This window comes from Macaca thibetana, chromosome X (assembly GCF_024542745.1).
Source record: "Macaca thibetana thibetana isolate TM-01 chromosome X, ASM2454274v1, whole genome shotgun sequence".
Taxonomy (NCBI): domain Eukaryota; kingdom Metazoa; phylum Chordata; class Mammalia; order Primates; family Cercopithecidae; genus Macaca; species Macaca thibetana.
Window position 1 is genome coordinate 16,592,976 of NC_065598.1, and position 25,338 is coordinate 16,618,313.

General features: G+C 40.9%; 1 protein-coding gene across 12 annotated transcripts in view; it reads left to right on the forward strand.

The window, feature by feature from the left end:
- Positions 1-25,338, forward strand: part of REPS2 (RALBP1 associated Eps domain containing 2) — a 200,542-nt gene that overhangs the window by 58,479 nt on the left and 116,725 nt on the right. For 8 of the 12 annotated variants that reach the window (XM_050777646.1, XM_050777637.1, XM_050777639.1 and 5 more), the window contains exons 3-5: positions 13,830-13,978; positions 16,772-16,898; positions 21,002-21,099. In XM_050777646.1, coding sequence (XP_050633603.1) covers positions 13,850-13,978; positions 16,772-16,898; positions 21,002-21,099 — 354 coding nt within the window. In that variant the 5' untranslated portion in view covers positions 13,830-13,849. The remainder of the gene's footprint in view (positions 1-13,829; positions 13,979-16,771; positions 16,899-21,001; positions 21,100-25,338) is intronic. The other 4 variants (XM_050777643.1, XM_050777638.1, XM_050777642.1 and 1 more) reach the window with 1 other exon arrangement.

Sequence of the window (25,338 nt, forward strand, 5' to 3'; positions counted from 1 at the left end):
CTCCAGGGCAGCTGCCCTCTATGTGGTGACCATGTGATCGTGGCTGCTTTATCTTGTGGCACCTCCGACACAACACCTGTTCCCATAATCGCCACACCAGGGAAAGAGTATCTCACCCTAGCGGTTAAATGCTTTGGCCCAGACATGACTGAAGTTATTGCTGCCCACACTGCGTTGGCCAGAACTTGTCACATTAATCCGTTTCAACGCAGAGCAGATGGGAGAACACAATTCTCTCCTGCGCCTGCAAGGAGAGGACAACTGCGAGTCTCTACTATGGCTGCACACTGCGGGTCTCTACTATGGTGCTGCCGTTGTTCATATCTTACAAATATGGAAATTTGAACTTTAGGGAGGTTGAGTAACTTACCTAAGAACATAAGGTTAGTAGAATTTGGAGCCAGGATCTACTTCCAGTCCCCATGCTCTTAATTTCTATGCAAAATAACCTTGTCTCAATTTTTTCTATTTAGTAAGATGCTGACGGTAATCTGTTATGGAATATTTTCTGAATGGAAAAAATATCGGACTTGAAAGGCATCCCTTGGTATGACAGAATTTGGTTCTTTGAAATAAGTTTCTTGATGGAGTGTCATTTGACAGGCAGGCTTAGTATTCATTGTTGCAAGACATAGCGGTCATTTACTTTGATTAGTTGAAAGTTGCATCACATTGAATTTGGATTTGTGGTAGGCACTGATAGTTTTTATTCCATTGTAAATGATCATTAAGCTTTATTATAGTATCTTCCAATTTTATCTTCTGGGAAAGTTAGAGCTGCTTTATTATATACAGAATAAACTTTTGACACTTTTGTTACTGATTTTAAGTTAGACCTAAGTCTTTTACCTGATTTGTGCCCAGATTGACAGTTTAATTTCCTGAGGTCAGGGAGCGTGATTGTTGAAGTTATCACTTGTGTAAAGGATTAACAGTTTATCACAAATATAAGGCTTTCTCAGTTTTATTTTATAAACCCAGTTGCTGCCTTTTAACCTCTGAGGGTTTATATATACCCAGAGTTAATTCTGAATTATCTTCCTTTGTTTAAGGATTGATTGAATAAAAATTATTTGCATTTAGCATATGTTGAATAAGAATTAGGGCAAGATTGGGCCAAACTTTGTGCTGCCACTTAGAATTTTCCAGTTTGTTGCTTGAAATCTATTAGCTTAATGCTTGATGACACAAATCTTGAAGGCCAAAGAGATCACTCTGTGAGAACCTAATCTGAAAGACTGTGCTAGCCCTGTCACACCCAGGGCGTCATACCCAGGGAGTTGTGGATGGATACCCTTATGTCATGAATAACATGCACCTGTGTGTACGTGTGTGACCCTCTAATCCCTGGTCCTTCCCGTTTTGGTAAATGCTACCACCATCCGCAGCTGCACGAGCCAGAAACCCAGCAGTCATCCTGGATTCCTCCTTTTCCCTCACTCCTTAATAGAATCCATCAAAAGTCCTAGCAATGTGGCTCCAATCTCACTCCCTGTTGCCTTTATCTCTTTGCCCCTACTAGACCAAGTAACCTTCAACTACTTACCTGGACACCACAATGGATTGGCATCCTAGCCCCTCCTCTCTTCTCTACTGTGCTGTCTCTTTTCCCACTGGTTGGTTGGTTGCTTGTTTTTTGACAGACTCGCTCTGTCACCCAGGCTGGAGTGCAGTGGCACAATCACAGCTCACTGCAGCCTTGACCTCCTGGGTGCAAGGGATCCTCCCACCTCAGCCCCCCAAGTAGCTGGGACTACAGGCATGCGCCACCGCTCCCTACTAATCCTACTAATTTTTGTATTTTTTGTAGAGATGGGGTTTTGCCATGTTGCCCAGGCTGGTCTTGACTCCTGAGCTCAAGTGATCGGCCCGCGTCAGCCTCCCAACTTTTTTTTTTTTTTGAGACTGGGCCTCACTCTGTCACCCAGGCTGGAGTGCACTGGTATGATCACGGCTTATTACAGCCTCTGCTTCCCAGGCTCAAATGATCTTCCTGCCTTAGCCTCCTGAGTAGCTGAGACTGCAGGTGTACATTACTATGCCTGGCTAGTATATATGTCTTTTTGTAGAGATGGGGGTCTCGTTATGTTTCCCAGGCTGGTCTCGAACTGCTGAACTCAAGTGACTCTCCTGCGTCAGCCTCCCAAAGTGCTGGGATTATAGGCATGAGCCACCATACCCAGCCTCTTTTCCTACTTTTGAAAGTGTTATCTTTTCAAAATACACAGCAGATTATTCCATCTTCTTCCTTTAAACCCTCCAGTAGTTTGCTTGTTGTGCTTTGTAAAACATTCAAAGTCCCTACACTGATCTGTAACACCCTACACAATCTAGTTCTTCCCTGCTTTTCCATCCTCATCTCAAACCTCAACCCCTTGCTCACTACATGTTACCCAGTCTCAGTGGCCTTCTACCCATTTCTGGGTGACCTCTTTCCTGCTGCAGGCCATATGCCCATTTTATCTTGCGGTCTTGGGTTCCCAGGGATCTGTTTTTCCTTTCTGCTTCCCCTGGCTGGCTCCTTCCCAACCTTCAGGATTCAGAATCTGTCCCTGTTATCCTACCTAAAATAGTTCTGTCAGTTTCATTAATTCATGAAGGAACCAGCATATGGTAAAACTGGCTCAAGAAAGTATAGTCAGATTTATTTATAGTCATAGAAAAGATGCTGGAACAGAATTGCTAAATTAGGTATAAAGCTAATTAATGCCCTATGGGGTAATATAAGTGCAACCTGGCTATTGTACTTTTTTCTAAGATGAAGGTATTTGCATTGCCATAAGACAAGAATTACTTGTTAGCTAACAGTTTTTTCCAAGTTAATATCTACCCGTTCAGGATTATCAAATGCCCAACCAAGAGTAAACAGTAAGTCAGAGCAGAAGTCCATATCCCTAGGAAGTGAGGTGATCCTTGGGTGGGCCTGCTGGGTAATGCTTCTGCAGGGCAATCTCCTCTCCACTTTGTTCTTTCCCAGCATCTGTTTCCTGATAGCACTTACCAGAGTTTGCAAATATTCCTTACAGGTTTCACTATTTTTTTTGTCTCTCTTCCTCACTTGTCCAGCTTGTGTAAGGGGGAGGGAAGAGGATCTGACACCCCTTGCATTGTGGGGCATTGTAGGCACTCAGTGTGTATTGGTTGAATGAATGAATGAAGAGATGCATGTCTACACGTGAGGAGGGTGTCTTAATCATCTACCACTCTTTAAACTAAAACGATTGGAATTCAGATTCTCCTGGAACTCCAGAGGAGTTTTTACAGAAGTCATCTCAGTTTGCATATCATCTTTCTTAGGCACTGATTCTCAACCTTGTCTGCACTTGAGAACCACCTGGAGAGCTTTAAATATAAAATAAAGAATACAGATGCCTGGGTCCATCTCCAGAAATTCTAATTTCATATATCTGCAGTCCAGTCTGAGCATCAGGATTTTTAACAGCTCTCCAGGTGATTCTTATATGGAGACAGGTTTAAGAACAAAAGCTGTATCAAGCATTTTCAAGAGCTTTGCTTAAACTCTCTCTCTCTTTCTCTGTGTGTGTGTGTGTGTGTGTGTGTGTAGTTATAGTAGCTGCATCTGAACTAGGGTGCTGCACGACACAGGGCACATGATTTAAGAGGGCACTTATTCTCAGGGTAGGTGCCGTCTCTGCATTTACACCACCCTGAGAGTGAGTGCCTCCTCAAATATTGGCACTAGGTATATGTCTAGCCCCACCCTAGTCTGAGTTGGGGTTAAACAGATGGCAAAACAGCTAGGGCAGAAGGAAAGAAGGTGAAAAGTAAGGAGTGGTAGAGAATTTCTGATGAGGAAAGCATGTGGTGAACATTTGCCCTGGGACCTGCTGTTACCTTTCTTTCCAGGGTCTGAACTTGAGCACGTGTGGGGACTGAGGGAAGATTAGGCAGAACCTAGAGTAGGGTTTCTCATCATTTTTGTGCCAGGAGCCCCTTTGGCAGTCTGAAGCCTGTGGGCCCCTTCTCAGAATTATGTTTTAAATGCCACAAAGACATAGGATTATAATGGAAACCAATTATACTGAAATAATCACTAAAATACTTAAAATAAATTGTTATATAACAACATACATGCTTCTAGGCCTGGCACGGTGACTCATGCCTGTAATCCCAGCACTTTGGGAGGCCTAGGTGGGCGGATCACTTGAGGCCAGGAGTTTGAGACCAGCCCGGCCAACATGGTGAAACCTTGTCTCTACTAAAAATGCAAAAATTAGCCAGGTGTAGTGGCACATGCCTTTAATCCCTGCTACTCAGGAGGCTGAGGCAGGAGACTAGCTTGAACCCAGGAGGTGGAGGTTGCAGTGAGTCAAGATTGTGCCACTGTACTCCACCCCGGGCAACGAGTGAGACTACATCTCAAAACAAAAACAAACAGACAAAAAACCCAACCCCCAAAGCATATATGCTTCTTTATTAATGCATTAAATAAAACATCTAACAGTGTTTGAAATAACCACTACTTTTTCACAGTAGTGATATGCATAAACAGTACTTCAAGATGTCGGCCTGGCATGGTGGCTGTCGCCTGTAATCCCAGCACTTTGGGAGACCGAGGTGGGCGGATCACGTCGTCAAGAGATTGAGACCATCCTGGCCAACATGGTGAAACCCCGTCTTTACTAAAATAGAAAAAAATTAGCCGGGCGTGGTGACACACACCTGTAGTCCCAGCTACTTGGGAGGCTGAGGCAGGAGAATGGCATGAACCCGGGAGGCAGAGCTTTCAGTGAGCCAAGATCGCGCCATCGCACTCCAGCCTGGGCGACAGAGAGAGACTCTGTCTCAAACAAACAAACAAACAAACAAAAAACCCAAAACCCTAATCTGATAGGTGACAAAGTTATGGATATTGCTAGTGATGCTATAGTGGCTTGTTGCTTACATTCATAATGGAAAGAAATGCTAAATTTCAGTTACAGTAGGGAAAATAAAGATGTAATTTCTTTTTCCTAGTCAAGGTGACAGAACCCATGATTTTTCACTAGTTCACTAGCTTGTGAACTCTGATGGTGCAATGACATGATTCATGTGGTCTTTGGGGCTGTGTTCCCCAAACTGGTTTATGGTCTGGTTGCAGTCTGGTACAGTTTGCAGTGGAAGGAGAGAGAATTAGGACAAAAGGATGAGTTATTTATAAAACTAAATGTATTCAAATCTAAGATTGGGTTTTTTTTTTGGTTCCTCTTGTTAAATGTCCCTTGTGAAATTGATAATGGGTAATAGTTTGGGGTAAAATTCTTGACGAGATAGAATGTTGGTAACTCTGTGTTGGCTTTCTTCATTTCTTTTGTTGTTGTTGTTGGGGGAGAGATTTTTCCGATTTTGTGAAATCCCAAAATTTGTGAGCCACTATTGTGGTCACGATTCTACTGCCAAGAAGATACTGAGGCAAATCATTGAATTCCCTTTGACTCCTCCCTTATCTGCAAAACAGTTGTTCTCAACCTAGGTGATTTCGTCCCTTTAGGGACTTTTGGCAATGTGAGGAGACATTTTTGGTTGTCCCAGCTGCGGAGGGGGACTGCCTGGCATTTAGCCGGTAGAGGCCAGGGATGCTGCTCAACACCCTACACTGCAGAGGACAGGACCCCCTCTTCCAACAACAACAAACTTATCTAGTCTAAAATGCCAGTAATGTTGAGACTGAGAAAGCCTACTGTAAAATAAGTATCAAGACTTAGGAACTCTAATCCTGCTGTGCTCTAGTTTTTTTTTTTTTTTTAATCATACAAGAAAGGTAGAAGGATTTTGTAGAATTGAGTCCTATTTCTGTGGCTTTCGTTTTCAAATGAGAATTATTTTATTCAAGGAAAAATAAAAGCAAATATTCTCTGGTTGAATTGAGGGTGGGGGTCCCTGTGCTTTGCCTATTTGACAAACCCTCCCTATCTCTTAGGGCTAGGAGAGAAATCTTTTGAGTGTGACAACCAGTTTGGTAATTCATAGAAAAGACAGGATAGGAAGCCCAAGCGTAAAGAAAGAAACCCAGGAGGTAAGGTTGTAGCTGGCTCTGTGTGTGTGTGTGTGTGTGTGTGTGTGTGTGATGTGTGTGTGGTGTGTGTGCGCGTCCACACAGTGTCTCTGTATTTTGAGCACTGAATACTATCTTGGGATGTCTCAAGCTAAGGTCAGCTCATCCTTTCTGACTAATGTCCAACCCAATCCCCCTTTGCTTTTCAGTGTTCCTTTGTCGATTTCCTTTACACCCTCTCTCAGCCCTGCTACAGGGACACAGAGCTGCTTTGGACAAAGTTCACCTATGCAGGTTCACTGACTGTATGGCTGGGCACTTATGTTTTCTAGGGGTCTGTCCCTCTACCCCATACCCCTGTCGTTAGCTCTATTGTTGCTCCTTCCCAAAGGTTCTCCCCAACCTTCTGAGCTGTGGATTCCCACCTTATTTGTAAAAATCTTTGTTGTGGGATTCTTTGACAATCTAGTAAAAGCTCTGGATCTTAGCAGGAAAATATACATTGACATTAAAATAAAACATTGTAAAAAATGTTGCCTTCAATGTCAACGGAGTTTCTGGACCCCTAGAGCTGGTTCATGGAGCCCAGTGAAGAGCCCTTCTTCTAGAGAAATGTAATGTATGGGATGGATATAGAGGATGTAAGTTGGAAGAGACATAGTGGAGAAATTGAAGCCCAAAGAGGCAAAATAAAGGGGATGCTGCTTGTTAGCAGCAGAGCCCAGTGGATTGTGGACCTCCTAACTCACTCCTGGGGTTCTACCCTTGGTATGGCCAGGAAATTTAACTTATCCACCATCCTCCGCTGCCACAAATTTACAGGATCACCCTTCCCATTGTAACCTCCACCCCACCATCTAGCTATTACCTACCCATTTCCTAATTGACAAGAGGTATTTCAGATCAATGGGTAGATAGGAGGATAATAGGAGACTAGATGGCTTTGATTACTCAGGCCTGGGTTGATAAGACTGGCCTGATGTTTTTTTGGTTTTTGTTTTCCCCCAAAGTAACTTCAGGAAAATGTGTAGGGATGGTTTCACTTTGGAATTGTAGAACATTATTGTCATAATTCTTTGTTAACCTATAAGTAGCTGGTATAAGTGAATAGGTAAGAAAATGTAGTGGGAGAGAAGGGAGCCAGGAGTCAGGAGTCAAGAATTTTTGTTATGGTCATAGCTCTGCCACTATATTGCTACATGACTAAGACAAGTCTTGCTCTCCCTTTCCTGGGCTTATTTCCTTAACTGCAAAATGCAGACATTTGAGCAGGTTTTCTCTAGATTATTTTCTGAAATGCCACAGTTTCATGCTAAATGTTCAAATCTGTACTAGAAAGAATTTTAATGTTCAGGATGGCAATATAGCCTTGTGTCTGGGAATGTAGGTCCTAGCAATAGGCTACCTCATTATGAATCTTTCCTTCATTACCTTTTATTTGTGTGGCCTCAGGCAAGTTTCTTAATTTCTCTGTTTCAAATGACTCACTGGAAGAAAAGATATACCAGTAACACCTGCCTTATAGAGTTGTTGTAAGCACAAAATCAGGGAATCCCTTATCAAACATTGTAGAAAGCATCTACAACTATGTTATTTAATATGGTAGCCACTTGCCATGTGTGGCTATTGAGCACTTGAAGTGTGGCAGTGTGGCTAGTGTGACTGAGAAACTGAATTTTTAATTAAATGATTTAAATAAAAGGCTTCAAACACTAAAATATTTTCTGTTAAATGCAACCTTATTGATTTAGTAGGACCACATTTCACTTCAACCTTGAATTCTGTAAGACGAGGGTCAGCAACCTTTTTCTATAAAGGGTCAGATAGATTTTGTGGGCAGTATGATTTTGGTTACAACTACTCAACTCTGTTGTTGTAGTATGAAAGTAGCCATGGACAACGTGTAAACAGAGGAGCATGGCTGTGTGCTAATAAAACTTTATTTATAAACACAGAAATTTGAATTTTTAAAATTTTTTTATTTTTTATTTTTGAGACAGAGTCTCACTCTTGTCACCCAGGCTGGAGTGCTGCAGAGGCATGATCTCAGCTCACTGCCACCTCCGCCTTCCATGTTCAAGCTATTCTCCTGCCTCAGCCTCCCAAAGTAGCTGGGACTACAGGCCTGTGCTACCATGCCTGGCTAATTTTTGTATTTTAGTAGAGATGGGGTTTCACCATGTTGGTCAGGTTAGTCTCAAACTCCTGACCTCAAATGATCTGCCCGCCTTGGTCTCCCAAAGTGCTGGGATTACAGGGGTGAGCCACTGCGCCTGGACTGACATTTGAATTTCATATAATGTTTACATCATGAAATATTTTTCTTTTGTTTTTTGTTTTTTGGCAAATATTCAAACATTGTACTTGCGGGATGTACAGAAATAGGCAGCAGACTAGATTTGGTTCTTAGGTATACACCCAAGATAAATAAATTCATGTCCATCAAAAAACATTTATAAGAATTTCACAGCAGCTTTATTTACAATGGCCCCACACTGGAAACAACCCAAATGTTTATCACAGGATAATGGATTAAAATTTTCAATATATTCTTTTTTTTTTTTTTCTTGAAACAGGGTCTTGCTCTGTCACCTAGACTGGAGTGTAGTGGCACCATTTCGATTCACTGCAACCTCCACCTTCCAGGCTCAAACTATCCTCCCACCTCAGCCTCCTGAGTAGCTGGGACTATAGGTGTGCGCCACCACACCTGGCTAATTTTTGTATTTTTTGTAGAGATGGGGTTTCGCCATGTTGCCCACACTGGTCTTGAACTTCTGAGCTCAAACAATCTGCCTACCTCGGCCTCCCAAAGTGCTGGGATTACTGGTGTGAGCTACTGCTCCCGGCTCAATATATTCTTAAAAGTGGATTGCTCCATAGCAATGAAAAAGAATGAATTATGTGTGCAATGCATTGGGTGATTATCACAGATAAAAAGGTTGTAAAAGAAGCTAGTCACAGGAACAAATACTGTATGATTCAATTTATGAAGTTCCATAATGGCAAAGATAATCTGCAAGTATAGAAATTAGTACAGAGGTTGCTGGGTGGAGCAAAGGGAGGTGATTACTGGAAAGGAACATGAAGGAAAATTCTGTATCTTAATTTGGGAATTTGAGTGTTGGTTACAGGGAGATATATATATATATATATATATATGTTTGTGTATATATATTTGTCAAAATTCTTCAAGTGGAACACTTACAGTTCCCTATAAATCATCCCACCATACAGAATATTCTTTACATAATTTAAAAAGAAATCAATTAGCTGCTTACATTTAACATTATAATAATAATAAAATACAGATTTATGGCCACAGTGGCTCACATTCTGATGTAGCAACTATCAACTAGAGCTGTGCTGTTTCAGTATGGTAGCCAGTAGCTGCATGTGGCTATTGAGCACATAAAATGTGACAAGTACGAATTGAGGTATGCAAGGAGGGTAAAATATACATGGGAGTTTGAAGGCTTAATATGAAAAAATAATGTAAAATATTTCATTAATAGTTTTTAATGTTGATTGCATGTTGAAATGATAATACTGGATTAAAATAGATTATTAAAATTTTGCCATTAAAAATGTTTTGACATAGAAATTTTTTAATTGTGATAAAATACAAATAAAATTTCCCATCTTAACCATTTTAAATGTATAATTCAGCAATATGTAAATATGGTCACATTGTTGTGTAACTAGTTTCTAGAACCTTTTCACTTCACCTTACAAAATGGAAACTCTGTATTCATTAATATTCATTAAACACCTTCCCATTTTCTTTTTCACTTCACCTTACAAAATGGAAACTCTGTATTCATTAATATTCATTAAACACCTTCCCATTTTCTTTTTCCTACCCAGTTCTTGGCAACTGACTATTTTTTTTTTTTTTTTTTTTTTTGTGAGTACAGTAACGCCATCATGGCTTACTGCTACCTCCGCCTCCCAGGCTCAAGAGATTCTTGTGCCTCAGCCTCCCGAGTAGCTGGGATTACAGGCGCATGCACCACTACACCTAGCTAATTTTTGTATTTTTAGTAGAGATGGGGTTTTGTCATGTTGGCCAGGCTGGTCTTGAACTCCTGGCCTCAAGTGATCCGCCCACCTCAGCCTCCCAAAGTGCTGGGATTACAAGCATGAACCACTGCACCTGGCCTGCCCATCTACTTTCTGCTTCCATGAGTTTGACTACTCTTGATGCCTCATATAAGTGAAACCACACAGTACCTGTCTTTTCGTGACCAGCTTATTTCACTTCCTTTTTTAAAAAAAATGTGGCTCATTCTTTTTTGGCAGATAATGTTGAAACACTGTGAACAGCTGCTGCCATTTTGATGGAACATGAGTTCTCTTCCCAGTACCCTCCCCTCCGTATTGTCTAGCTAAAGAGGCTCAATGTCACTTGCCATTTATTATTGCATTTATGCTGTTTACATTTTTTCTAATGGATTGAGGAAATTGAGGTATTTCTTTTTTTCTTTTCTTTTTTGAGTGACAGGGTCACCCAGGCTGGAGTGCAGTGACATGATGCAGCCTTGAACTCTTGGACTCAAGCGATCTTCCTGCCTCAGGCTCCTGAGTAGCTGGGACTACAGGCATATGCCACCATGCCTAGCTGATTTTTTAATTTTTTTTTTTTTAACAGATGGTGTCTTACTGTGTTGTCCAGGCTGGTCTCAAACTGCTAGGCTCAAGCGATCCTCCCACCTCGGTCTCCCAAAGTGCTGGGATTACAGGCATGAGCCACCACTCTCAGCCTAAAGTATTCCTAATATATCTGTATCTCTATCAAATATGGGAAAACAAAGGATTTTTCTCTTTTGTAGAGGGTCAAGTGTTTAAAAAGGAGCAGGCATAATTTTCTTTATGGAAGGGAAAAATAGTCATTTATATTTAATATACAAAGCATTTCTATGTTCAAAGAATGTAACCTAAGATACCATTATGAAACAAATTGTCATCTTGGATGGCCACTCTCATTGTCTCTTCAGACCCTCTGAACATTTAGTTTGAACTCTTACTTTGTTTGCTGTGTGTTAATTCAGTTCAGTTTGGGAGACAAGATTCTAACCAATGACTATAAATAGACCTTCTTCTTGACAGAATCATTGTATAGCAGATACTTTATTGATTAATTTTTTCAACGTTTCACTATCAAATTTTGTGTACGTGTGACTAGGAAGAACACTAATCTGAGTATGGTGACTCATGCCTGTAATCCCAGCACTTTAGGAGGCCAAGGCGGGAGGATTGCTTGAGCTCAGGAATTTGAGACCTGTCTGGGCAATATAGCAAGACCCCATCTCTATGAAAAATAAAAAAAGAAATTAGCCAGCATGGTGGCAAGCACCTGTAGTCCCAGCTACTCGGGAGGCTGAGGCAGGAGGATCAGTTGAGTCTGGGAGTTCAAGGCTGCAATGAACTGTGTTAGTGCCACTGCACTTTAGTCTGAGAGACAGATTTGTCTCAAAAAACCAAAAACCAAAAACCAAAAAAAAAAAATTCAGACTGAAAATTTACAAGCTACTTTTACCTTTCACTTCTTAAAAGCTTGCATCAGTTTAAGGGAAATGGCACCTTCATGAAAGTTTTCCATGATAAGAATATTATTATGTATGGTTACAATTCTGTTAAGTTAGAGTTGCTTAGAACCACATGACCAAATAAAGTATGAGATAAATTCAGCTGTATTTTGTCTTTTGCTGTTTGGTGGCTGTCTGGGGTAGAGAGGTGGTTTTCTAGGCACATAGTTCTAAATAAGTGTCATAGACAGGGTGGAAGAATGTGTGAAGTGATAGTGTCCTAGACGATATCTGAGAGCCCTACTTAAGTCCTATTAATTGATATTCATAATTCAGTTAGTGTATTCCATTGCTCCTTGGAGGTATCTGTTGAATGCCAGTAAGACACTGGTCAGGGAGCTTATAAATACTGAGCATTTATTTCTTTTCTCCCTCAAGAAGTACTTGGAAGTAGAGTCATCCTCTTATGGGCAGATCAGGGTGCAAATTATTTTATGTGATCTTGTTTCATCTTTTTAGATCCTTTTTCCAGACCGAGCTGGAGCACATACCTGAGACCTAAACCATAGTATTAGCTTATATTTGATTTACTAAGAATCTAGATTTTCTTTTCTCTTGCTTTTTTGCTTTTGAAGCCCATTCCTGCTTTGAGTACTGGAGAGCTGCCTGAGATTGGGAAACATTAAGATTGGTTACTCTATTTATGTCTCTTGGGTCCTTGGCTGATTGATCACACAGGGGTTTGTCATATTGCCTGTTCCTTTTTTTTTTTTTTTCTCTGGGACAGAATTTTGCTCTTGTTGCCCAGGCTGGAGTGTAGTGGCATGATCTTGGCTCACTGCAACCTCTGCCTCCTGGGTTTAAGCAATTCTCCTGCCTCAGCCTCCCGAGTAGCTGGGATTACAGGCGCCTGCCGCCACACCTGGCTAATTTTTGGTATTTTTAGTAGAGACCGGGTTTTACCAGGTTGGCCAGGCTAGTTTCGAACTCCTGACCTCAGGAGATCCACCCGCCTTCGCCTCCCGAAGTGCTGGGATTATAGGCGTGAGTGAGCCACTGTGCCCGGCCACCTGCTTCTTTGAATCAAATGTGGACATAGCAACTAAAAATAAACATCATGTGGATGTTAGAGAACCAGGGGCCTTCTTTGCCTGGGGAGCTCTAGGATACTTGCTTGCTGTTGCTAAGATGTTTTCTGGCCTTAGCACAGCATCAATCATTGAAAGTACAGCTGTGTTTTTGGAATAGAGAGATGATGGAAGTGCAAAGGCACACTGATGAGTATTATCCTGAACAATGGATACAGATGCAAACCATTATGCATAATCCATAGTGTCCCCATTTTTGTAGGGTTTTGTGCTACGTGATTGTGTGTGATTTGATGTGCTGAGAACTAGAAGTGTGCCAAAGTATCATTTCCGCTTTCAGAATAGTTTTGTTAGAATTTTGAAAGATAAGTAAATATACCAGACCGTTGCATTTCAACTCTTTGTAGCATTTTGAGTGGCTAATGGTTTTGACAGTAGAATGTGGCTGAATGATAGATTGATTGCTCTGACTTGATATTGTGGCTGAATGATAGATTGATTGCTCTGTCTTGATATTGTTTTCCTTATTCCATTATGAAAAGACAACCAGAGATTGGATGTGAAAATTCCTTAAAGAATTACATAGGGTGAGAAACTGTTCTACCCACTACATTTGCCCTAGAAACAAGGGACCTTTCTGTAGAGCACTGGTTAAGAACCAGCTTGCCTGCATTCAAACCTTGGCTCTGCCACAGATGAATTGTGTGATCTTGGGGACATTACTTAGCTCCTTTATGACTGTTTCCACTTTTGTAATGGTGGGGGTGGTAATGATAGTACAGAGTTCATCGTACAGAGTTGTTGCGAGGATTAAATGAGTTAATATTTGGAAATCTTTCATACTGTGCCTGGCATATTTAAGTACTATGTGAATTTTACCTGCCACCATTTGTCATTTATTATTGTATTATGCAATGTCATATCCTTTTTCTTGGTTGTTGAACTGAAGGATGAAATGGGAGATCAGTCCCAAATCTGAATTTATTCTGCGATTTGGCAACATTGAAAAATGTTAAACCAGAATACTTTGGTTAAACTATAGCATTTTAAAAATCATGACATTATTATAGGAGTACTCATTGTTTCTAAATCTAAATTTATATTTAGTGCTCTGGAATTTTTCCTCAAAAATGATTCATCTTTTGGCCATCGAGTTCCCCTTTTTTGCAGTTTTTAAATAAAGTCTGACTGGAGCTTCTCTGATTTCTGGTCCTAAAGAATTGCCTCTGCCTCGCTTTATGATGTCAAAGAATGATGGTGAGATACGATTTGGGAATCCAGCTGAGCTGCATGGAACTAAGGTTCAGATTCCATATTTAACTACAGAAAAAAATTCCTTCAAAAGAATGGACGATGAGGATAAACAGGTAAACAGTTTAATCAGACATGTTCATTTGATTCTGACCATGAAACCGCATGTAGCAGGGCCTCGTATCTACTGTTCAGCTTCCAGCAAATCTCATCATCTGGAACCCAATTACAGACTTGGAAGTGAGCCAGTAAAGTTTTCTCTTAGCAAGAAAGAGAGACTGACACATATGAATCACCACCAGCCACTTAAAGGCCCTTTAGAGCCTACTTTAAAGTAGAATTGTGTCTAAAATAAGGCTACCAATTTAATACATTTATTGATTTCACTAGGTCAGTGGTTTTCTAAATGGATTCTTGGAAATGTAACTTCCAGGAGTTTTTAATGGGTTCTCTTCTACAAAAAGAAGTCTGTGGAAAAGATTTCTCCTATTATAATAAATGTGTTTGGAGAATGCTGCTTCATATTCCCTTGTTGAGGGAAGAACTAAATCCTTAGTCTTGGAAATTTGTAGAGCACATTAGCACGGTAAAGGCCCTGAGAAGTTCTGCAGTGAAGATACCTGGAAATCTGTGTTTACTAAACTTTTTTCACCAGGAAATTCTTTCTTGCGGAACATATTTGGAATACTATCTTGGGAAATGCTGCCATTACCCATTTAGCAGGTTTGGAACCAGAATAGGGAGGATAGGCTGTTAAAATTAGACTACTAATTGCAATAGTCAGATGATGATTGGTGGAGACAACAGTATAAAATCTCAGAAGAGTGGGCCTATCCAGAAGAAGTAAATAGTCTACACATTAGTGTACCCTGCAGGCATCAAGCTACAAGATACTTCCAGCAAAGATACTGAATCATGCAGAGAAGTCAAATTATGTTCAACATAGTGTCTTCTATAAGGTAAATACATTTATTATATCATAGGAACACTTGAGGCTGGGCACGGTGGCTCACGCCTGTAATCCCAGCACTTAGGAGGCCAAGGTGGGTTTATCACAAGAGGTCAGGAGTTCAAGACCAGCCTGGCCAACATGGCGAAACCCTGTCTCTACTAAAAATACAAAAATTAGCCAGGCGTGGTGGCATGCACCTGTTGTCCCAGCTACTTGGAAGGCCGAGGCAGGAGAATGGCTTGAATCCGGGAGGCGGAGGTTGCAGTGAGCCGAGATCACATCACTGCACTCTAGCCTGGGCCACAGAGCAAGACTGTGTCTCAAAAAAAAAAAAAAAAAAAAAAAAAGGAAGACTAGAATGAAAATGTTTTTAAAATGCAATGAATATTAAACGATTATGTTGGAAAACTAACTTCTGTGACTTAACCTGTGATGTTGTATAGATGAGGTGTTGCTACAGAAGTTTTATGTGGATAGTTAGGGGAGGTGTAGCACATCCTGTTAAACAATTCCATGTACTGTCACTTTCATAATTCTGACACATTTTAAACCAGTTCTTCAGGGATATATTTAAAAAGGAGGAGGTATAGGAATTTTCAGTCAGTATTCTTTGGCATATTTTCCCACCATCATTTGGAGAGGAATGAGGGTCCACTGTCCCACAGTGGTTGATGGCCTGCGAAATTTCCAGGCCCAGTCCCTGACTTTGTGAATGAGAATATATCCTTTCACTTCAGGCTGAGTTTATGCATGCCCCACCCAGTCTATGGGTGTGAGCTTATGCTTTAGAGCAAATATGTTGCTTTTGTTTTGAAGAAGAGTATTTGATCAGTATTTCAGATTACATGTTTTTCTTTAGACTAAGGGAGCCTATATATATATAGTCTGTGTGTTGATAAAAAGCATTGTTTTGGCTGGGTGCAGTGGCTCACGCCTGTAATCCCAGCACTTTGGGAGGCCGAAGCAGGAGGATTGCTTGAGCCCAGGAATTCAAGACCAGCTTGGACAACATAGCAAGATCTCATTTCTTAAAAAAAAAAAAAAAAAAAAAAAATTAGCTGTGCGTGGTGGTGCATGCCTGTAGTCTCAGCTACTGGGGAGGCTGAAGTGGGAGGATTGCTTGAGCCCAGGAAGTCAAGGCTGCAGTGAGCTATGATCACGCCACTGTGCCGCAGCCTGGGTGACAGAACAAGACCCTGTCTCAAAAAGCACTGTTTTTTTGTTACTTGAATACTCCAAAGTTACCAGTCTACTAATAAAGTTTTTTTTTTTTTTTTTTTTTTTAAAGAGGAAACCCAGCAGCAGATAAGGTTGCTTACTTTGCCTAGGGTTCTACATCAGGTTCATATTTGAATTGAGATTCAAATTGTAGCTTGTTAATATTTCATCTTAGTGTTTGGGAGTAAGCTGATTGGAATGGTTTACCTATAATGAATTGTTTTGCAGTCTCTCGCTGTTAAAAAAAAAAAAAGCTAGCATTTTACTTTGACATAGTAAGCTCCAAGAATATTAAGTATTAATCATTTAGAAATATATATTTTAATATTCACATTTGCTGGAAGACTTGATAAGTGTAAATCCAGGAAATAAATTTATTAATGAACGAAAATGAAGTCTATCCACAGAGAGATCATAGTTGGGAGTAGGTATGAGTGTTATTTCGTGTGATCAGTGTCTTTCATTTTCCAAAGGAAAATATTATTGGAATAACCAAAAGTGTTTCAGGCTGCTTTTAGTAATTTAGGTAACTCAGCACTGATGAGATTTTATTCTCTGGGAGACTTTTTGAATCCTCAGACACTGCTGTTTAACCATGCTGCATTTTTGAGAAAACATTTCCCCCCATTTGTTAAACCAGCTGGGTCACCAGCAGTAGAGTTGCGTTATGCTTCCTGACTGCAGCTCAGAACGCCAGGCTTGAGTGATCGCCTCTGAACTCTGATCTGGTTCTTTGAAGCAGGAAACACAGTCTCCCACGATGTCACCCCTCGCCTCCCCTCCTTCTTCCCCGCCTCATTACCAGAGGGTGCCCTTGAGCCATGGCTACAGCAAACTGCGGAGCAGCGCAGAACAGATGCATCCAGGTAAGAGGCGACCTGGGGGCCAGCTGTCCCAGGCAGTGTCTTAGAGACTCCTTAATTTACCAGTCAGTGATGCTTCAAGCTGCTTAATTTCCTGATTTAATTACCCCTGTCTTTGGAAACATGGCTCAATTTAATTTTATATTCTCAAGCAAGGTTTTTTTAAAAAATGGATTTAAATATATTTGAGTAATGTTTCGTCTCCTGTCCTAGAAATTAGTTCATCTTTAGACTTTTAAACAACAAGATGATTTAATCTTTCATACACAGATTTTATTGAGTAGAACATACCATGTTAAGGGCTTGTATTTTTTTGGAATTGTTATTCCTTTCTGCAAACACACTGAAGATATTTATATAGTAACTGCTTTAATGAAATTTCTTAAGAAATATAACCGCAAAAGCAAAAGAGTTGATCCAGTCTTTGAAGACTGAGCACATAAATGAAAATATATAGGTCCTGTGCTTTGGAATAAGGATAAAGGAAATACTAGGGGTAGCATTTTGCTGAGGGGTATGTAGCATGCACAGTTGTGGGGTTGCCTCCTTGCTCACATTTATGCTCTGCTGGCCTCGTTAGGTAGTAAAATACGTTAGTTCTGAGGATGACTTGCAGAGTTCGCTGCTCAGGTTGCAGTACCTAAAGCACTGGAAATTCACTGCAGCATCTTGTCCTCCTGGGGTTCAGACTCCTAGTTTAAGATATGACCAATTTAAAGATATTCTAGAATTGGATATCTGAAACTGCCCCACCCCCCATTTTATTTTGTGGGCGGTGGCACCAAATGACCCAGTTTCTGCAGGTTTTTTACTGCGTTAAAAATAGTGGTGACTTTTAGAGGGACACAGAAATAAAACTGCGTGCTAGGCTGAATAAAGAGAGGCTGTAATCTTGCAGAGAGAAGCAGGCGTGGCATAGTGGCAATAGCTTTTGATTGGAAGCAGAAGGTTTGTGGGTTTCTGTGACTAGCTGTAGGACTGGGCAGACCATTGAACATCTCTGAACCACGATTACCTTTTCTCTCTCATAATGGAGTAACAGTATTCTAGAGGGGTATTAGAGGATCAAGTGAGAATGTGAGTAAAGTCCTATGCACGTGCAAGATGATGTTGATAATGGATGGTAACAAAAAAATCACTGTCCTGTAACTTGAATATCGCAGTGGGGTTAGAAACTAAATAGAATTGAGAATTCTTCATTTTCCTCTTATAGTTTCCCCTGTCTGATTTCCCTATTTTCAGGAGTGGGTTTTTTTTTTTTTTTTTTTTCCTATTTCTAATCTTATTTGGGGTTTGGAAGTTGGTTTTCAATTCACAGGTCAAACTGTTTTTGTTCTACTGAGTCAGCCTGTCAGCAAGTTCTACTTTGGTATTCATTATAAAACGTTTCTGTACCTCCTACTTAATGTCCCATTCCCTCCTCATTCCATACAAATTGGGCTTCCATTCGCCCAGTGGTAATGAAGCAGCTTGCTTCTCTCCATCTTTCTTGACTCTCAGCAGCCTGTGCCAAAGCTGTCCATGCCTTCATTTCTTTTCATACTTTTTTAAAAGTGAGGTAAAGTATACATATGATAAAATGTACACATTTTACTTGTTTATTTTTGAGACAGAGTCTCACTTTGTCACTCAGGCTGGAGTGCACTGGTGCGATCACGGCACACCGTAGCCTTGATCTCCTAGGTTTGGGTGATCCTCCCTCCTCAGCCTCCTGAGTTGCTGGGATTACAGACATGTGCCACTACACCGGGCTAATTTTCTTTTTGTATTTTTTGTAGAGATAGTGTTTCGCCATGTTGCCCAGGCTAGTCTCGAACCCCTGGACTCAAGCGATCTGCTCTCCTTGTCCTCCCAAAGTACTGGGATTACAGGTGTGAGCCACAGTGCCTGGCCATGCACATGTTTTAAATCTTCAACTTGAGTTTTAGCAAATGGAGAGGCCCATGTAGCTACCACTTCGATCAATAATTGAACATATCCATTATGCCAGAGATGACCCTCTCCAGTCACTCCCTGCCCCCTAATGCAGTCACTGTTCTGATTTTCATCACTATCATTAGTTTTGCTTCTTCCAGAACTTCATACGAATGAAAACACACAGAATGACTGACTGTACTCATAAATGTTTGCCACCTTTCCTTCAGCGTAATGGTTGAAATTTATCTGTATTGTTGTATCAGTAGTTCATTCACTTCAGAGTGATGAAATCTTTAGGTTTTTTTTTTTTTTTTTTTTTTTTTTTTTTTTTTTTTTTTTTAACACCTCTCCTTGGAGAAAGATGGTAGTTCCAGTTCTTATTAAACCTCTTGTAAGGGGATCAAAGAATTATTTGTTTTGCATTGTATTGCATGCTTGGGGTTTCATTTGGGAAGAAAGAGAGTTGAGTAATAGCTACTTTTTAACCTCCTGAATTCAGATCCAATTGAGGAAGGAGCCAGAAGTCAGACAATTGATGGCCTGAATATCGGCTTTATTACTGATATAGCTGATCAGAGCACATGTCTTAGATTTGTGACCAGATGGGCTTTAGACACTCACCTTTCCAGTCACAGGCAGGCTTGGCCATCCCAGGTTTCCCACACAAGTAGGAAGAGAAAATCTGCCTCTCCAAAAATGGCCCCCCATGCAGCTGAGTCTTCATCCAAGCCCTACTGATGAGACAGTTCTGTCTCTTCCAAGAGAAGGCCCTTGTAGGTGAGGGATGGAAGCCAAGGGCCAGATGGTGGCTTGTTCCCCCATGTGTCTCCCCTGGAAGTAGAAGTAGAAGCTCTTATGGGAAGCAGAGGCACGTGGGATTCACTTCCTAAGGAAAGCTCATGACCGCTATCACCCCAACCATGCCACAGTTCACTGTGTTTCAAACCTTTTGGCAGAGCGCAATTGGTATTAGTGGTTTAATTCAGTGCTCCATCAACACGGAATGATTTTAAAAGTCCTACTTCTCAGAAGACAATGGCAGCCTACCCGCTGAGACTTACTTTTTAAGATTTGGATTATGTGCTCTCTATGTTTGTTTATTTTGCAGTTTTTATATTTGTATTCATTCGTAGCAGGTTCTTAAAATCTACTTAATGGGTTGCCAGGCAATTGTTTTGCTATTTTAATGTGTGTTAATACATTGTAACGTTTGTGTTCCGGTTACTAGGAAGAAATACAAAAAGCAGATGTGAGCCCAAGAGTGATGTATCATTCTTGATGTGCTATTGTTGTACCTTCTTTATTTTAAAAAGAGCAAACTGTGTTAAACATGAGGTCATAACAGGCTGCTCTGCTCTCTACCTAATTTTATTTGTAAGTAAGCTACAGAAATAAAACATTTTACTTATTTATATATTTTCAAAAACTTGAACTATTAACCTATAGAGATGAGAAATAATTTCAACTTGGGTGATCATTTCTGCTTTCTGTTGGAGCTGCATACTACCTGGTTATGTTTAACTGTCTCCCTGCCATATTGGTAAGGTCATTATTAAGTCTTCTGGAAATAAAAGGAGGGAAAACATACATTTGTTTTTGTGGCTTAAAAAGTTATTTTAAAGGCAGCAAAATTGTTTTTTTAAAGTTTGGTTATTGAATAGTAGAATAATAAATATAAAATATATTCATTTTTGTAGTTTTCTCTACATGATTTTACATTCCGTTTGATTTATTTTTCAAAAATAATGTTGGTTCTTAGGGTTCAAAATGCACATTAGTTTTCTTCTTGGGGAAGTAGATCATCAGTGGAAGACATTTACATAGGGGGATATATAGAATTTACCTCATATTTAGAATTTGAACACTTATGACACTTTTCTAGCTATTGTTGCTTTCTATCCCAATTGAAGTTCTCACTGTTCCACCTTCACAATTTATTCCTAATCTTAACCCAATGTAAATATTTTTCTGCTTATCATGAATTGGTTGAATGTCTTTAGATTGTTTAATGAAATTGTGCCAAAGAGAATCAGGGGTTGTCAGTCCTAGATGGCTCTATGAGTATATACTCATGATTCTGTTACCAGTTCTTTCTTGAAAAGCAGAGGCTGTATCAGTTTGAATGTGAAGTCGTAATTTTTGGATGGAATCTTTGCATACCATGCTGACTTTCCTTTCTGCCTTTTCAGCTCCTTATGAAGCTAGGCAGCCGCTTGTCCAGCCCGAGGGATCCTCATCAGGGGGCCCAGGAACCAAGCCCCTTCGGCATCAGGCTTCCCTTATCCGGGTAAGTGATGATGCAGGGTTATGCCAATGGGACAGTACAGTCAAGCTTTGGACTTCGGGGACATGGCTTTTTGATGGACCCTTTTTTTCATTGAAAGGAAGATATGAAACTGCTCCTTCATGCAGATATTGCATGTCTAGTTTGGTTGCTTGTATAAATTCCTAATTCTTTTCTATTGTGTATGTTTCTGTGCCTTCTCAGTGTCTCTAGAATAAACTAGGCTGCTTCTTGATGTTTAGTATATCTAAAATGTCCCTCTGCCTTCACCTGTCTAGTCATTAGCCACCACCTTCAGGAGAGCTTCACTTTTTCTAAAGCAGCCCGTCTTGTCTCTGCCTTATTCTTTATTATTACTCATTTAATGCATGGTTAACTGTTTTCCATTTGTTTTGTGCCTCTAATTACATGGTAAACTTTTGGAAGGCAGAGGTAGTTCTGTATTCTCTCTCAGTGTCTAGACCAAGAGAACAGTTATTGTACAAGTGGCAGCAGCTACTGTTTCCTTATGTAATAAATACAAAAGAAATATGGCAAAAGCTTCTGGCTATACCACAGCTTAGACAATTTCGGCTTCCCTTTCTGCAGTGTTTTCCTTTGGATAAAGAGCTCTTATTTTGTCCTCTGTCTGCAGCTGTTGCCTTGTGTAGTGTCTCTGGGTCCTGTGCTGGGAAGTTATATTCTCAAAGAAGGCTGTGTGTGTGTGTGTGTGTGTGTACATGCACGCGGGTGTGCAGGTTTACTATTTGACACTAAAGACAAGAGGAAGTGGGGCGGTTTGTATAACATTTCAGTCATCTAACTCGGGAAGAAGGAACATTTTTGCACAGGCATTTCTACTCAGAATAGAAGGGTGGTGTCAGACACTCCCATAAAGACGTGGGCTGCTAGTTTGGAACAGAATAAACAAAGTCTTAAGAAGATCCTGGGGTTCATGGAATACCTTCTGGGGATGGGGCACTGTGTTAGACAGGGTGCAGAACTTGATCTTCTAAGGTGGGACTCTGTGTACAAATAATTTCTTAAAGATAATAATTTAGCCATAGGCTATTTTTTATATTTAATGCTTCCTACAACCATAAGATCTAGTTACTGCTGCTTCTAATAGTATAAGTGAGTTGACTGTGGTTGAGAGAGGTCAAATAGCTGGTCTAAGGTTTCATTCGTAACTAGTCAGTGGCAGAGCCAGAATTTGAATCCAGGCCTGTCCAATGTCAAAACCTGCTCCTTTCATTACTTTGGCCTACATTAGAGTCCCATATTACAAGAAGGCTAGGTTCTAGAGTTGGTACATAAAGAAACGTTGGGTGTAGTGAAAAATACTCTTGAAAAATCCCTTATTGGTACCACATTGGAGAACCAATATGCCATTTGCTCCCAGGGCCAGTACAGCTCAGTTTTATCCCCAAGTTGGAAAAGACACTTGTTTCTTCAGCTGAGCTCCAGATGTAGTAGTTGGCTGTGTGTTTAGAGATCCTGTGGTACAAAAATATGTGCCTTTAAGCACGAGAATCACACCCACTGTGGAGTGAGGTTTACGTTAGAAAAGGTTATCAGTAGGACTGGGATTTATCCCTAAGCTCTGCAAAATGTGGCTGTGCAGGTTCCTACAGAGTGTGTCCTGGTCTACAGAGGCCAGATCCTGAATGGTTAGGATGATAGTCAAACTACCAGTGCATACTGAGCTTCACAGCAGTGTGACTGGGCTAACCAGACCCTTTCTACTTAGCCCTCTGGATGGCATGGGCATGGATGCTCATTTGGATTGGCACCCTGTGGCTTCTCTTCTAATCTCCACGTTCCCTTTTCTGCTGACAAACATACTTTGGGAGCCCTTCACTCAACTGATATTTAGTGAACACCTATTAAGTGCCAGGCACTGTGTTGAGAATACAGAAATGAGGCATAACACTAACAGTTTCTGCCCTCATGGAGCTACTGGAGAGATGGTCATTAACCAAACCACCACAAAGTAAATATATAATTGTGATATGGGATATCAGTAGGAATTACACTATACTTTGAGGATGAAAATGGGCGTGGGGTATGACCTAGTCTTGAGGGGCAGGGGCTGATCAAAGAAGGCTTCTGGTGGGGGAGCAACATTCGAGTTATGAGAAGGGTACATAGGTGTTACCCAGGTGATGGGGTGGGAGTGCGGGAGCAGGTGAGAAGATGGAGGGAACCACATATACAAAGACATTTCCTATGGGTTTGGCATTTTATGGACATTATCTCTTTCAGTGCCCACAGCTAGCTTATGAAGTAATTAGTGTTGTTATCCCATTTTTCAGATGACAAAACCTGAGATTTAGAGACCTTATTTGATTTGCCCACATTCACAGCTAGGAAGTGGCAGGGCTGGAATTCAAACACTGGACATGATTCCTCAGTCCCTGGCTCAGGAACCAGATGGATGGTGGTGTCACCTGTTGAGTTAGGAAGCCCTAGGTGAAACACTGGCACTGGGGAAAGATCACAAGTTTAGTGTTTGATGTCAGGAACTGAGGTTTTGAGATAGTCCAGAGAAGTTGTTGAAGAACTGGTAGATTACATGGGTCTGGAGCTTGGGAGCAAGCTTAGGCTGGACATAGGTATTTGGCAGCAATTGGCTATCAGAAGGTCTCATGGTATAGTGCAGAAAAAACCAGGCAGGTGCTTGCCCAAGTCCAACAAAACTGTGTGACCTTGGGCAAGTTACTTCTCTTTTCTGTAATACAAATGACTTCGAATGGATTTAACAGCCCATTGTAACAATCATCAACAGACCGATTCTCTTAATGTGTCTGTGGTTTTCATGGCTGATGTGTTTTTCTTTCCTCTGTTCTTAGGTTTCCTTCTTATGCCTGTTAACTTGGTTTGGCTGGACTCCATGTTCCAGAAAGCAAAATGCCAACCTGAATTAGTCATGTAGATGAGGGGATTTGAAGTGAAGGTTCTTGGTGATAAGGGATTAGTGTTTACTGGGCATGGTGGTAGGCCTAGGCTGGGGTGACTAATTCCCCTCATGTTGCCACGTTAATGTGCCGATGGCAACCTTCTTTCTCTTCTAACTAGTTCTCTGGCCTTGTATTCCAGTTCTTCCTGCCTGGTTACAAGGGGGCATGTCCTCTGGGTCCTGGGGGAAGCCTTTAGGGACTCCCAGCCAATGCTGTTGCAACCCATGGTGTTGGCATTTTAGAGGTGCTTATGCCAATCCAGTGCCTAAACATTGGAATGATTTGTCTTTTTGCTTACTATTTTTAGGAATTTCACTTTTGTTCGGGTGTTGGATTTTTTTCCCTTTGAAATTTCAGACAGTAAGCATATTCTATGTTGGTGGATGGTTGATAGTACTTTGTAAAGAAATTATAAGACTTATTTTCTGCTTCGTCTATTATCACATGTTTAGAGGTTGTTTTGTGGTTTGTTTTTCACAAATTACCCTCAACATCTAGATGGTGTAGTCGTTTGTAATTTTGCTGGCAAAAGATTTAGAATTGCACCCTTTACTCCTTCTGTTCTCGACTGCCTCTGTTTCTGCAAGGGTTGTGAGAAACTTTATGTTAAGCCCTTGTCTTTATTGTTTCCTTGGCAGCTGTGGACATTGACCACCTTCTCGATATGCTCTCATCATTTGGTGTCCATTATGCCTGCTCTCCTGGTTTTCCTCCTGCTTCTATTGCTGCCCCTGCCTCATTTTTTTCAATCCTCCTTCCTCTGCCCTCTGCTTGTTATGCGGGAGACCCCTGGGCCCACTTCTCACTCTACTTACTCTTTAGCTATGTGGATGCTGTTGACCACATAGCACCATCTGCCAGACATCTTCATTCTAATGTTCCACTGTCACTTTCAGCTGACATGTCTTTCTCATAAAATCAGCTTTCACCCTTCCACTCCTAGCTCTACCCACCCATCAGCACAGGCCAGAATGCTGGTCATTGTCTTTGACTTCTCTCTTTCCTTATGCCTGCTCAGTCCCCAAGTCCTGACCATACCACTTTTCAAATAGCTCGTGTCTGTCCATCCCTCTGTGCTTCTTCGTTCAGGTCATTATCCTTTTCACTGACTGTATTGTATCAGCCTCTCTCTCTTCTTACTTCCACTCTTGCCTTCTCCCAATTCATTATTCTCATTGCACACATAAACAATCTTAAAAACACAAATCTGATCATCCTGCTGACTTGATTGAAGCCTGTCCCTCTCTGCCCATGGCTCTTAACATGTCATCCATGTTGCTGTCTGGCCCTCACCTACCTCTTC